Consider the following 13247-nt stretch of genomic DNA (forward strand, 5'->3'; position numbering starts at 1 on the left):
TCTGTCATCAGTCTTCATTCACTCCTTATCTATCTATCTATCTATCTATCTATCTATCTATCTATCTATCTATCTATCTATCTGCCTGCCTGCCTATCTATCTATATCATCTATCTAGTGGTGAGAATGGTTACATTTATTTTGAAGTATTTCATTCTTTTTGAATCATAAATAGGGTTGTTTTCTCCATTTCCTTTCTGGACAGTTCACAGCTATTGTATATCTGCAGTATAGGATGTAAGAGAAACAGAAACAATAAACTATATGTAAATATGTAGAAAGAGACTTATCATGAGGGTTTGACTCATGTGGCTATGGAGTCTTTCCATAGAGAAAGTTCCCCAATCTACCATCTCTAAGCTGGAGGTCCAGGAAAGCTAATGGTGTAATTTCAGTCAGGTTGACACTTAAAATTAACCACCGTACTTTTCAATGCCGCAACTTATGCTTCTCTAAAATAATCAACTACTTGATAGACACTTTCATTTGCATCATAGAATTTATTTTTTAATTTTTATTATTTTTTAAAGATTTATTTATTTATGTGTACAAGAACTGGAGTATAGGCCAGAGGTGTGGGGGTGAGAGGATTCACCAGAGACAGAGTGGGGAGCAGAACAGGCAGATCTACTGAAATACACTGCCGAGGGGAACAGCAGGAGAGAGAGGAGAGGTCTGCTGTGCTATGTAGGTAGCGCTCTGGCCAGCCGGGGGATCAAACTTATGCTGCAGTGCCTGTGGATAGCTTTACAATGCTGCGACTTAACCCCTTGTGTCACCAGGGAGGCCCTGCATCATAGAATTTAATCCTCACAATGTCCCTGTAAGAGTATAAACACTATTCTCATTAGCACAGAGGAGAAACTGAAACTAATACCTGTAATACTTAGAGGATCCAACCCTAATTCTCTTCTAATCCAAACTCCAGGTTGAATCACTACATCCCATTGATACTCTGGAATGAAATCCTCAGTGGGTAGTGTTTTCCTTGTTGGTAATGTTTCCCTTACTTGTGAAGTTCTTCCTTTTTGGACTCTTCATCCTTTAGGAACAGAAAGAGTAAGCATGCATGGAGATCCTGCTGTATGCAAACATAGGTGTTTTACGTAAATTATCTCATTTAGTCCTTGCAACAGCCCTGTGAGAGATACAGGCGAGTTAGTGTACCTACCCAGGTTAAGTCATGTGAGCAAAGGCATACAATCAAGAGTGAGCAGGGAGACCTCTCTGGTGGTGTCAGGGTTAAGTCTCAGCCCTATCACCGCTATGGCCTGAGTTCCATCCCAGGCCAGGCCTGCACAAGGTGAAGCAGACCTCCCTGTCTTGCTTGCTGCTCCCCTTACCAGTGTATTTTGGTAAATCCACCTGTTCTGCTCCCCACTGTTTCTGGTAAATCCTCTCGCAACCTGAACTTCTTACACGCAAAGTTAAAAAAAATAAAAGTGAGCAGGGATTTTGTCTGACATCAAAAGCCTTGTGCACACTTCAGTAAGACCCACATCATTCTTTTCCTCACCAAACCTCCTCTGAGCCTTGCTGAAGGACTCAAGGTTAGAAGCATGGTCTGTAATTTCAGACAATTTTATTGTCTGAGTTTCAGCAAATACACACAGAATTAGGAAGCTCTTAGACTGCCTTCATTCCTGACTGACCCCTTCCCTGCTCCCCCCATCATCACACTTGTTCTAAACCTCAATTGGGGCAAATTAGGAAAGTCTCCTGGTCCAAGGTCCCAACAACCTAGACTATAGTCTAGGTTGACTGTACCCTTTCTTTTTTCTTTAACTGTTAAATGAGAGACTTTTTGTCATGGGGGAAGGAAGGGTGAGTGGTGGAGGTGAGAAAGAAAGAAAAGGGTGGAGAATGCTGGCAGCAACATAACATAGGTTCCAGCTTCTTGGATTGCATGGGCCAATGCCACTGTCCTTTTAATCAGCATTTTATTCTCCATTTCCTTCTTGGCATATAAAGAGCTGCTTCAGGTCATCACAAAACACATTTAGTGAAATGGTGTTTCTGAAGTAGATAAAATCTGAAATAGATATTTACTAAGAAGTTAAAAATGAAAGTTAAACTATTAAAAAATAAACTATTTTATTTTATTGAAATGTTTGGCTGAACTTACAAGAATGGTGATGAGACCATTCTTGGATGCCTGCACTGAAATAAACCACAAGAATATTTAAGAAAAATGGAGAGGATATTTGGCATATGAGGGAAAAAGCCAAGGGAATGGAATGAAAATTGGCATCATCATGTTGGATACTATGAGTCAAACAGAATTAGAAATTTTTCAATAAGGACGTGTTAGGGTGTAAAAGATTGATAAAATCTTGAATTGGTACAAAAATAGGAAGAGTAAATCTAGGAATTCAAAGGTAAAGAGAAACTTAATCAAATAGGAGAGAATAATACCATAATCCTCAGTATTCTTTGTAAATAAAAAGGAAATTAATGAAAGTAAGAAAAGTCAAGAAAATTTTATGGGAGGATAGAGTTAGTTTTATGGAAACATCACATTGCCATAGGAAACTTTCAGCTGAGTACTAACTGTGGATATCTGATCTCATCAAAGTTCTATTTAGGTGTTTTTTATTATTATTATTATGTTTTGCTTTTGGCTGCACCATGGGGCCTGTGGGAAGCCAGCACTATCCAACAGTTCTGGAGGGTGGGTCAAGGTTAGATATTGCAGTTGGTCTCTTAATTTATTGTGCTGATTCTTAGGGAGGAAAAAAATAAAAGATTATAAGAAGAACATGTGTTAGAATTTTAGCTATGAAAGATGAATACAAAATATTAAATTGATTCCAACAATTTGAGTCAATTTGAAAACTCCCAGTCTCTTAGGATAAAAGAAATATATGATAATCCTATTTAGAAATTCCTGGTGTGATCACAGATGCAGGACTGGTTCTTTATACAAAGCCCATTAATTAAAAAGCACATAATCCAAAGTCAATTAAGGAGTAAGATATTATAAACAAATTCTTATTTCATTAATTTTCAAAGTGTGAATAATAATTACACATTCAGCACAAGTAATTCATATTTTTCCACTGGCTCCTGAAAAACTATGGAAATAATTCCAGTCATAGTAGCAGTTCACTGGGGGCTGAGCTACCTCTGAAACAATTCATAGGTTCCAGGTGATTTTCACATTGTAGGGTTAGTTATTAGATGAGATTTTGATGAGAAACAGATACAACTAGAGCTGGAGATTCATTCAATTTCTCTTTGTAATAAGAAATAAGCTCACCATGGTTTTTCTTTTTATAGGCTCATGCCAAAATCTGGCATCTCTACAATACTTCCTTCCGTCCAACTCAAGGAGGCCAAGTGTCCATTGCCCTAAGTTCTCACTGGATCACTCCTCGGAGAATGACAGACCATAGCATCAAAGAATGCCAAAAATCTCTTGATTTCGTATTAGGATGGTTTGCCAAACCCATATTTATTGATGGTGACTATCCTGAGAGCATGAAGAACAATCTTTCATCTCTTCTGCCTGATTTCACAGAATCTGAGAAAAAGTTCATCAAAGGAACAGCTGACTTTTTTGCTCTTTCCTTTGGACCAACCTTGAGCTTTCAACTATTGGACCCTCACATGAAGTTCCGCCAATTAGAATCCCCCAGTCTGAGACAACTCCTTTCCTGGATTGACCTTGAATATAATCACCCTCAAATATTTATTGTAGAAAATGGCTGGTTTGTTTCAGGGACCACCAAGAGAGATGATGCCAAATATATGTATTACCTCAAAAAGTTCATAATGGAAACCTTAAAAGGTAGGGTTGTGGATAAAATTCTAATTTCCTGCCAAAATGTACTGGAAAAACAATCTTTAAGATGATCTGCAATAAACTATAAGAACTTATATTTTTAAATCATAATAGAGAAATCAATTTTTGGCATAGTAGGAATGCATTTGCATAACACTTGGAGCCTTGAGGAATTCAAATCATTTTTCAAAACTCATTTTATAAATGAGAAACAAGATTATATTGTACGAAATTACTTGACTTTCAGAGTTACTACTCTAGATTTTTAGATTATATGAACTATTAAATAAATCCCTGGATACCTCTCTCTTCCTACATTTTTTTAAAATTATATAACATAACTTTTAAAGAAATACCAATTTTCTGGAGAAAATGGTAGGCAGTTCCTGCTTTTAAAGACTTAATTCATTCATTGCATTAGGGACAATGACAATGCTAGGTATTTAGGATAGAAAGTGGAACAAGGCATCTTCCCAGATCTGAAGACCCCCCCACTGGAAGGAAATCCAAATAAAAGCATTTTAGATAAGTCTATTTGTGAAGACATTTATTTGTAGAGTTATCAGTTAAAAAGTTTGTGGTTTTCCCAAACAATAAGCATTATACTGAACTTATTTTGTTAAGTTGAAAACCCTTCCAATGCCCTTGAATTATAAGGTGAGTGTGTAGCAAATGGTCACACTACTCTTGTTTTATTTTCCCTTTGCAGCCATCAAGTTAGATGGTGTGGATGTCATTGGGTACACTGCATGGTCCCTCATGGATGGCTTCGAGTGGCACAGAGGCTATAGCATCAGACGTGGACTCTTCTATGTTGACTTTCTAAGCCAAGATAAGAAGCTGTTGCCGAAGTCTTCAGCCTTGTTCTACCAAAAGCTGATAGAGAAAAACGGCTTCCCTCCTTTACCTGAAAATCAACCCCTAAATGGGACATTTCCCTGTGACTTTGCTTGGGGAATTGTTGACAACTACATTCAAGTAAGTCAGCTGACAAATCCAATCAGCAGTCTCACCAAGTCCTATCACTAGTAAGTAGTGCTTCCTTATTAGGCTGGTTGTCATGACATACTGTCAGTTCTTCAGGCCAGACATGGCTCCCTAATGAGCACATCAAAGCCAGAATTTTGAACACTCCTCCCTTTTCTCCATTTTAGCTTTATCTTGCGCTTGTTCCTAAAGGGGAACAAATTTAAAACATATAAATATTTAAGATCTGGCAAGATAATAAAGTGATAAAATACTCTCTTTTAATGCAGTGGTTTTCATACTTATTAAAAACAGTTGAGTTCCTCCTTAAACAAAATATATCAGAATAGTCCACATTACCTGACATGTCAGTGGAGCTGCTGAGATTGAGGCAGGAACATTAGGCAGTGTCCTCCTGAGGCACAATTGGACTCTCCAAACTTGCAGAAAACCCTGGAAAATGAAAATCCTTGTTCTAATGATTCACTGATCGAAATGCCATTTCTAGCAATAGTCATCAAAATGATATGGAAGGTCTTCAAAATGATCAATTACAATTTACTGAGGATGTACTATGTAGTTAGCCTTCAATATTATATTTAATTTTCCTAATTTTAAAGGATTTTTTTCTAGAGTTTGACGGAACACAGTGATGAGCACTTATTGGATATCCAGTATGTACAAACCCTTGTGTTAGTTGCTGGGGTTGCTAGATCAAGGGGGACACATGCTGAGAAGAGTGTGACCCCGGCTTTCAAAGGACTCTACTGAGGGAAAATGATGGATACACAAGTAAAATAACTGAGTGAACACAACATGGTGGGAAGCGAACTGATCAGCCACAAGGGGTTGCTAAACAGTCTGAACAAAACTAGCGACCAAGATCAGTGTCCACAGACAAGCAGTGGGATTTAATATGTTGGGTGGTGCTTCTAGTGAATTCTTTGTCTTTGCAGGGGAGGAAAATTTCCTCTTCTGTGCCCTTCTGAGTCCTTATCTGAGAGCCTTAAGATGGAAGATAGTAAAAAGAGAAAACAAACTAAAGATTAACATGCATACTTTATGTACACATGAAACATACTCAGGGAAAAATGAGTAACTCCCTGAGGTGACTTAGAATTGAGGTTTAAGTACCATCTTAATAGGGAACAAAGAGGAGACTTATGGACCTTGAGGAGGGAGAGTAAATTATTTTTAGCAAAGATGAAGGAATCTGAATAGATGGAAGGTGTGATAGTTTGTGACAAACTTTGTGCATGATGCTGACTTTTAGTCTTGCCTCCTGTGACAAAGGTCAATCTTCCAGAGATGATGAAGCTCCCTGAGAGAGGGTTACTAATGAGTTCCTTTTGGATGACCTGTCTTTAGGCAGATGAAATCTTTATCTAAACTGTCTTTAGTTTAGATAAAATCTTTCCCGGTATTTTCAGTATTTTAAAATGCCTGCAATTCAAAATAACCAGTACACTGACGGACACAGAGTGTTTTGGGGTGGCATGTCTTGAACAAGTCATATTCTGGGGTCCCATCTTCTGTTACCCTTCAGTTCAAAAGAAATATTTGGAAGAATGCTAATATCTGAGGAAAGTGGGTTGCTGTTTCTTGTAAAAAATAAATTGAAATCTTTTATTATAAGAAAACTGATCAATACTATGCTTAATAATTATTTTGCTGGGTTGTATTCTTGTCTTTTTGAGAACATTGGTTAGTTTTAGGGCAGCCTCAGACTTCAACCCCTTCCTTAACATTTAAAAAGCAACTGAGAAACATTTGTCAGCAAGGCTAACTGAGCACAGTAGCGAGTCTTAGTTCCCCCTGCTCGGTTTGGGATGTTCCTCCTTCCTCTGTCTCTCCTCTCTCAGCCCCTGTGATCTGGAACCTTCCTATCCTAACTTTTCTCCTGCAAGTGAGATACACAGTGGGGTTCAAGTAGGATCCAAAGGGGCAGAAGCAGTGTTGATGGGGGAGAAAGAGAAGAAAAGTGCCAAGGAGGAGGATGGCTTCTGTGGTCTCTCCACTGTCCCCTGAGTATCATTGGGGATGGGACAGTGGTCTCTGGTCCTTGTTCTATTGCTTGACTTTTTGTGATGCCTGCTCCCTGCTGGCCTGGGCTCCCTCATCATTGAGGCTCCACACTCTGCCCTGATAGTTGATAGCAGCCGAGCCTGGAGGGTAGCTCCAGTTCAATCCTTTGTGAAGAGACGTCTCCTCTGGCATCTCTGTGCACAGTGTGAACTCAGCGATGAGCAGGGATGTTGGAGGGGTCCTTTCACTCTTGCTCTGGCCCCCCCATCCAAGATGGTGTTTGCCTTAAGAATGGGAAGTAGTGAGAAAATTTTAAGAGTATATCCTATTCCTAGAGAGAGAAAAGAAACTCTACTCAAATACAACAAGTATGACAGTGAAGAGGAAGGGAGGGGAGAGAGAATTCTACTTTCTACTCCTTAGAAGCAATCTGTTCAGAATTTGAACCAATATCAGCCAGCCACTCATGAGCCCTGGATATTTTCTTTAAGGTCTTGCCATCCTTTTGCCTCATGAGCTTTGGGGTGCTTATTCTACTACTTCTCCAGTCCCTGCCTATGCAGAATCAGCCAAACACAAAATTCAGTCACTCCCAAACCCATGGTGAACTTCTCTGTAAACTCTCTACTGTGAAATGCCTGCAATAATTATTTTATTCCTTCTGCTGTTCACCTTGAACTCTGTATTATTTTGGCATTGCCCTTCCCAAACAAACCTCTTATTAATAAAAAAATAAAGCAAACTTTTCATTAGGTCAGTTTTGGGCAAAGTGCATGTGTGCTTTAATTTAGGAACTGTAGTCTATATTTTAAAGATATTATGTTAAAATGCCGACAAGTGATTTTTTAAAGCATTTAACTTTGTCTTTCCCCTCCTGGCTAGTGTTTCAAACTCCTTGTGTTAATGAGGCATGCATGTCAACTCAAAAACTTGAAAAATGATATCCCATTAAGCATACCAGCTGTCTGGCGTATGATGTTAGGCTTATTCACATGAGTTATCACTGAATTTGGACACTGGATCCCAGGTAACCCATTGTTCTCTCATAACCACTAATGCAGATACTGACTATGGTGGAGAAACTGCCTGTACTGAGGCCATACAGCTTCTTTAGTGCTAGTTTCTGTAATATACCAAATACATACTTTATACCATTCCTTCTGAGAGGTGCAACTTTATAATTTCATTTTTAATTGAGAAAAGGTCAGCAAATTAATGGAAGTTACATAGAAACTTGCCAAGCATTCATTCCTAACTATTCTATATTTAGAAACAGATGTCTTTTCAAAAAATTATTTCATCTCTCATTTATTTTCAGATGCACAGAATAAAAGCTGATGTTTTGAAAGAATTATGGGAGAAAAGTTATGAATTTAGTCCTCCCAACACTCCATAAAAGTAATGCAGACAAATCTTTCGTGTTATGAACACGTTCACTTCAAAAGAGCATGCAAACATTTTTTTTCTTGCAGAACTGAGGAAACTTGATTTGTGGTGCATCACAGTGGAAAAATACTTCTGACCGCATTCCCACAGTATTAAGGGAAATGCATGTGTGGGTGATCTACCAGGGACACTTCTCCAGAAAAAGCAATTTTTCTCTGACAGGCTGGCTTTTATTGCTTTCCTTTATAAACATAGCACTGACCCCTCCAGAGAAACAGACGTTCATTTGCAACAGGCCCATAAAATACAACAAAACCTCTGCTAGAAAGTAAAAACTAGACTTCGTTTTACTCCTGCTCTTATAGAGGGGGTCACACCAAGGAACCTGTTCTAATGGGTTATATTTGAGGAGAAAACTGGAGGCTGGGGGGAAGGGAGATTTTCAATTTTCATTCTCTCAAGGGTTACATATGGTAGGAGGAATTTGTGATTTTGATTTTAGAATTTGTCTATTCTTCCTAAACACCTATTTTCATTTTGGAAGCTTATATATCGGATGATTGAGAACCATTATCATTATAATCACCACAGAAAAATAATTAGGAAAAATTTTAAGTATGTTTAAAAAATCCAATTATTAGTGAATGAAAATATGTTTTTTATTTCCATATTCTCTAACACTTTCTACCATCAAATTGAGGTTTTTAAATTCTGTCACTGGCTCTAAAGCCAAAACATGGTAACAGTTTTATGTGCATAATATTTAGTACCTTCTCTTCCTAGAAAAAAAACCTCAATTTGGAGTGTGCTTTTAAGAAGCACACTTGGATTTTAAACATCACTTCATTTTTTTATTCTATTTCACTCAGTTTTTAAGCTTTATCTTTTGTGTCTCGCTTTTTTTTTTAACCAGAAACTTTTATACTATTAGTGATTTCTTACATTTGAAGAAAATTACGCCCCTAAGTACTCTGCTTGCACAAAAGAGAAACGTGTGTGAGAAGCAATAAAGTCTGTCATCTGAAGTGACCAAAAGAATTCAGAATTTTTTTTTTTTTAAACATTAAAGGGGCAAAAGGGGCAGTCCAAGGGTTAGAGAGAACTATGGGTAAAACATATGTGCATAAACCAAAATAGAATGTTTCCTTCTTCAGGGACCTAGTATTTGTGAAAAGTAGTTTAAGATTTCAGTGAGAAAGCATTCTCTGATTGCTCATCTGGCTCCCCAGTATTTTTGAACAAACTGCACTGGATAGCTTTCCCCGGGCAATCAGGTGAAATTCTCGCTTGCTCTCTCCTCCCCAGGTCGACACCACCCTGTCTCAGTTTACCGATCCGAACATTTACCTGTGGGATGTCCACCACAGCAAGCGGCTCATTAAAGTAGATGGGGTCGTGACCAAGAAGAGGAAATCCTACTGCGTGGACTTCGCCGCCATCCGGCCCCAGATCGCCCTACTCCAGGACATGCACGTGACGCATCTCCACTTCTCGCTGGACTGGGCGTTGATCCTCCCGCGGGGCAACCAGTCCCACGTGAACCGCACGGTCCTGTACTACTACCGCTGCGTGGTCAGTGAGCTCGTGCGCGCCAACATCACCCCGGTGGTGGCCCTGTGGCGCCCCGCGGGCCTGCATCAAGGGCTGCCACGGCCTCTGGCCAAGCACGGCGCCTGGGAGAACCCGCACACCGCGCTGGCCTTTGCGGAGTACGCCAGGCTGTGCTTCAATGACCTCGGCCACCACGTCAAGTTTTGGATCACGATGAGCGAGCCCTACACAAGGAACATGACATACACGGCGGGGCACAATCTCCTGAAGGCGCATGCTTTGGCTTGGCGTGTGTATGACGAGGAATTTAGACCTTTTCAGAAAGGTAAAATTTCCATAGCCTTGCAGGCTGACTGGATAGAACCCGCCTGCCCTTTCTCCCCAAAAGACAAAGAAGTGGCAGAGAGAGTTTTGGAATTTGACATTGGCTGGCTGGCTGAGCCCATTTTTGGCTCTGGAGATTATCCGCCAGTGATGAGGGAGTGGCTGAACCAAAGAAACAATTTCCTTCTACCTTATTTCACTGAAGATGATAAGAAGCTAATCCAGGGTTCCTTTGACTTTTTGGCTTTCAGCCATTACACCACCATCTTGGTAGACTGGGAGAAAGAGGATCCAGTAAAATACAATGACTACCTGGAGGTGCAAGAAATGACGGACATCACCTGGCTCAACTCTCCCAGTCAAGTGGCTGTAGTGCCCTGGGGGTTACGCAAAGTCCTGAACTGGCTCAAATTCAAGTATGGAGACCTCCCCATGTATATCATATCCAATGGCATTGATGATGACCTGCATGCCACCCAGGACAAGCTGAGGGTGTATTATATGCAGAATTATGTAAATGAAGCTTTAAAAGGTAAGGAGCCCCTGGAAGAGCAGTCTCTTGAAAGTTCGTATTGCTCGAAAGCATGATACCTGACAGAAATCCTCAAACATAAACACACACTGTCATCCTAACAGCTAAGTGCTGTGCATTCCTTGTCACACTGAAAAAGTCCAGGAGAGAGCACATATCTTCCCAAAGATAAAGGACTTTAGCTATCAGTGGGAGAGGGGAAATTCTTAGCACCTACTCAGTCAGGATCTATAAGCACCTACTCAGGATCTATAAGCACGGACTCAGTCTTTCTTCCAGATAGCTTCACAACACTTACCTCTTCATATACTTGAAGATTTAATCCAAGAACATCACAGTAGTTTTAATTATAGGAAAGTGATTGTTACAGGTATATCAAGACAGGCGATTGATTGCTACAGGATATCAATACAATTTTTGTCTTGATATTTGCCTCTTTATCTTTGCATAAAGGAAGCCGTTTTTGATTAATTAAATTGAAGTTTTATTAAATGGTATTGAAATTTCTTTCCAATGCAGCAAAGCTATGTAAAAGTAAAGGGTTATTTGCAAAATGTTTCAACAACTATTCTCTTGTTCCTTTATTTTATAGCCTACATATTGGATGGTATCAATCTTTGTGGATACTTTGCTTATTCATTTAGTGATCGCACAGCTCCAAAGTTTGGCCTCTATCGTTATGCTGCAAATCAGTTTGAGCCCAAACCTTCCATGAAATACTACAGGAAAATGATTGATAACAACGGCTTCCCAAGCCCTGGAACTCTGGGAAGATTTTGTCCAGAAGAATTCACCTTGTGCACAGAGTGCAGTTTTTTCCACACCAGAAAGTCTTTGTTGGTTTTCATTGCTTTTCTAATTTTTGCTTTTATTATTTCTCTTTCCCTTATTTTTTACTACTCTAAGAAAGGTAGAAGAAGTTACAAATAGTCTTTAATATTTTCCTATTCTTCTATTTTGAAATAGTTACCTGCATATATCAGATATGAATCATTGCACTTCTTGGTGTTGTGAAAACTATAGATTTCATTTATCTGACTTTTGTGGTACGTGACAGTGGTTTTGAAATGAGCACAGGTAATTGTAAAATACTGAAAAATATGCTTAACACCTGGATTTGTCCTTTTTGGGGGGCAATTAAAGTGACTATCATTTCTGCACATTCTGTAACAAAAACATGAGAAATTAGAAACCATACTAAGGCAACACTTTTACTGAAATTGAATGACAAGGTCAGGAATATTTTTATTTGTGCTTACTCCTAAAAGCAAAGTTTATTTTGAAAGGAATAATTGTAAAAATTAGAATAAAAAGTTAAGTCCCAAACAATCATCTCTCAATAGCCATGATAAGACCAAATGACCATGCTCTGTCAAACCAAATTTCTCTTGAGAAGGAAAATGGCAAAATATAGAAGAGATGACAAAGGCCCCATGCTGGAATGTTCTTTTTATTGTATAAGCAATGTTTCTGCCCTATGCTGCTAATAATAATTTTCTTATCTGGTTAATGATATACTTAGCTGAGTAAATGACAGAACTTTATATATTTATTTCAAGTTTAGTAATGTTTATTTATTTTTTGGACAATATATGATTTCTCCACTCTGGTGTGGTCATTGCAATTCTCCCACCATCCAAGCACCCAGAGTCCATCACCATATTCCTTTGTCCTCTTCCCCCACCCCTTGCCCCCACCATTGTCCCTTCTCTGCCACCTCACCCCATCCCCCGTCCCTCATGGGCATCTCATATCTATGGTTAGATTTCAAGGTTTGTTTTGTCTGATCCTTTGTTGTTTTTTTTTTTTTTTCCTGTGTTCCACATATAAGTGAAACCATCTGATATTTATCTTTTTTCATTCTGACATTTCACTCAGCATAACCCCTTTTTGGACTCTTTGTAGCTTCACTATTATGTCTGTTATAGATTTCCTTTTACTTAGGTAGCTTTCTGTATTTCTGTATGCATTTCCTTCTTCAAGCTTGAGAACTTTTTTAAAAAATTAATTTCCTGGGCCTCCCTGAGGGCGCAAGGGGTTAAGACGCAACCTATGAAGCTATCCGCAGCCACTGCAGCACAAGTTTGATCCCCTGCCAGGAAGTTACCCACATGGCGCAACAAGACCTCTCCACTTGCCTGCTGCTCCCCTCAGCAGTGTATTTCAGTCAATCTGCCTGTTTTGTTCCCCACTGTGTCTCTGGTGAATCCTCTCACCCCCCGCATCTCTGGCCTATACCCCAGTTCTTGTATGCATGAATAAATAAATCTTTAAAAAATATAATTTCTTTAAATAGTTTTCAACTCTTTCTTTCTTTTTTGGGGTTCCTTGTATTTCCACATAGTGTCAGATAATTCTCCAAGTGTTTCTTTATTCTTTTTTTCTCTATAGCTCTGTTTCTCTTTCCATCTTGGTTCTTTTCATATCTGCATCTTTAAGGTTACGGATTTGTTGCTCCATTTGGTCTATTCTACTTTCATGACTTTTTCCAAAATTCTTTACCTCCTCTATTGATTTTTTTATATTCTGCAGTTCCATCATTTTTTAAAAGATGTATTTATTTATGCATACGAGAACTGGGATACAGGCCAGAGGTGTTGGAGGGATGTGGGTGAGAGGATTCACCAGAGACAGAGTGGGAAACAGAACAGGCAGATCTACTGAAATACACTCCTGAGG

General features: G+C 39.1%; 1 protein-coding gene across 1 annotated transcript in view; it reads left to right on the top strand.

Moving 5' to 3' along the window:
• Positions 1-12850, top strand: part of KL (klotho) — a 39079-nt gene extending 26229 nt beyond the window's left edge. The window contains exons 2-5 of the mRNA XM_037527152.2: positions 3280-3790; positions 4494-4762; positions 9467-10568; positions 11161-12850. Coding sequence (XP_037383049.1) covers positions 3280-3790; positions 4494-4762; positions 9467-10568; positions 11161-11498 — 2220 coding nt within the window. The 3' untranslated portion in view covers positions 11499-12850. The remainder of the gene's footprint in view (positions 1-3279; positions 3791-4493; positions 4763-9466; positions 10569-11160) is intronic.
• Positions 12851-13247: the final 397 nt, after the last annotated feature.

Source organism: Talpa occidentalis, unplaced genomic scaffold (assembly GCF_014898055.3).
Source record: "Talpa occidentalis isolate TD23 unplaced genomic scaffold, MPIMG_talOcc4v2.1 talOcc4.5, whole genome shotgun sequence".
Lineage (NCBI taxonomy): Eukaryota > Metazoa > Chordata > Mammalia > Eulipotyphla > Talpidae > Talpa > Talpa occidentalis.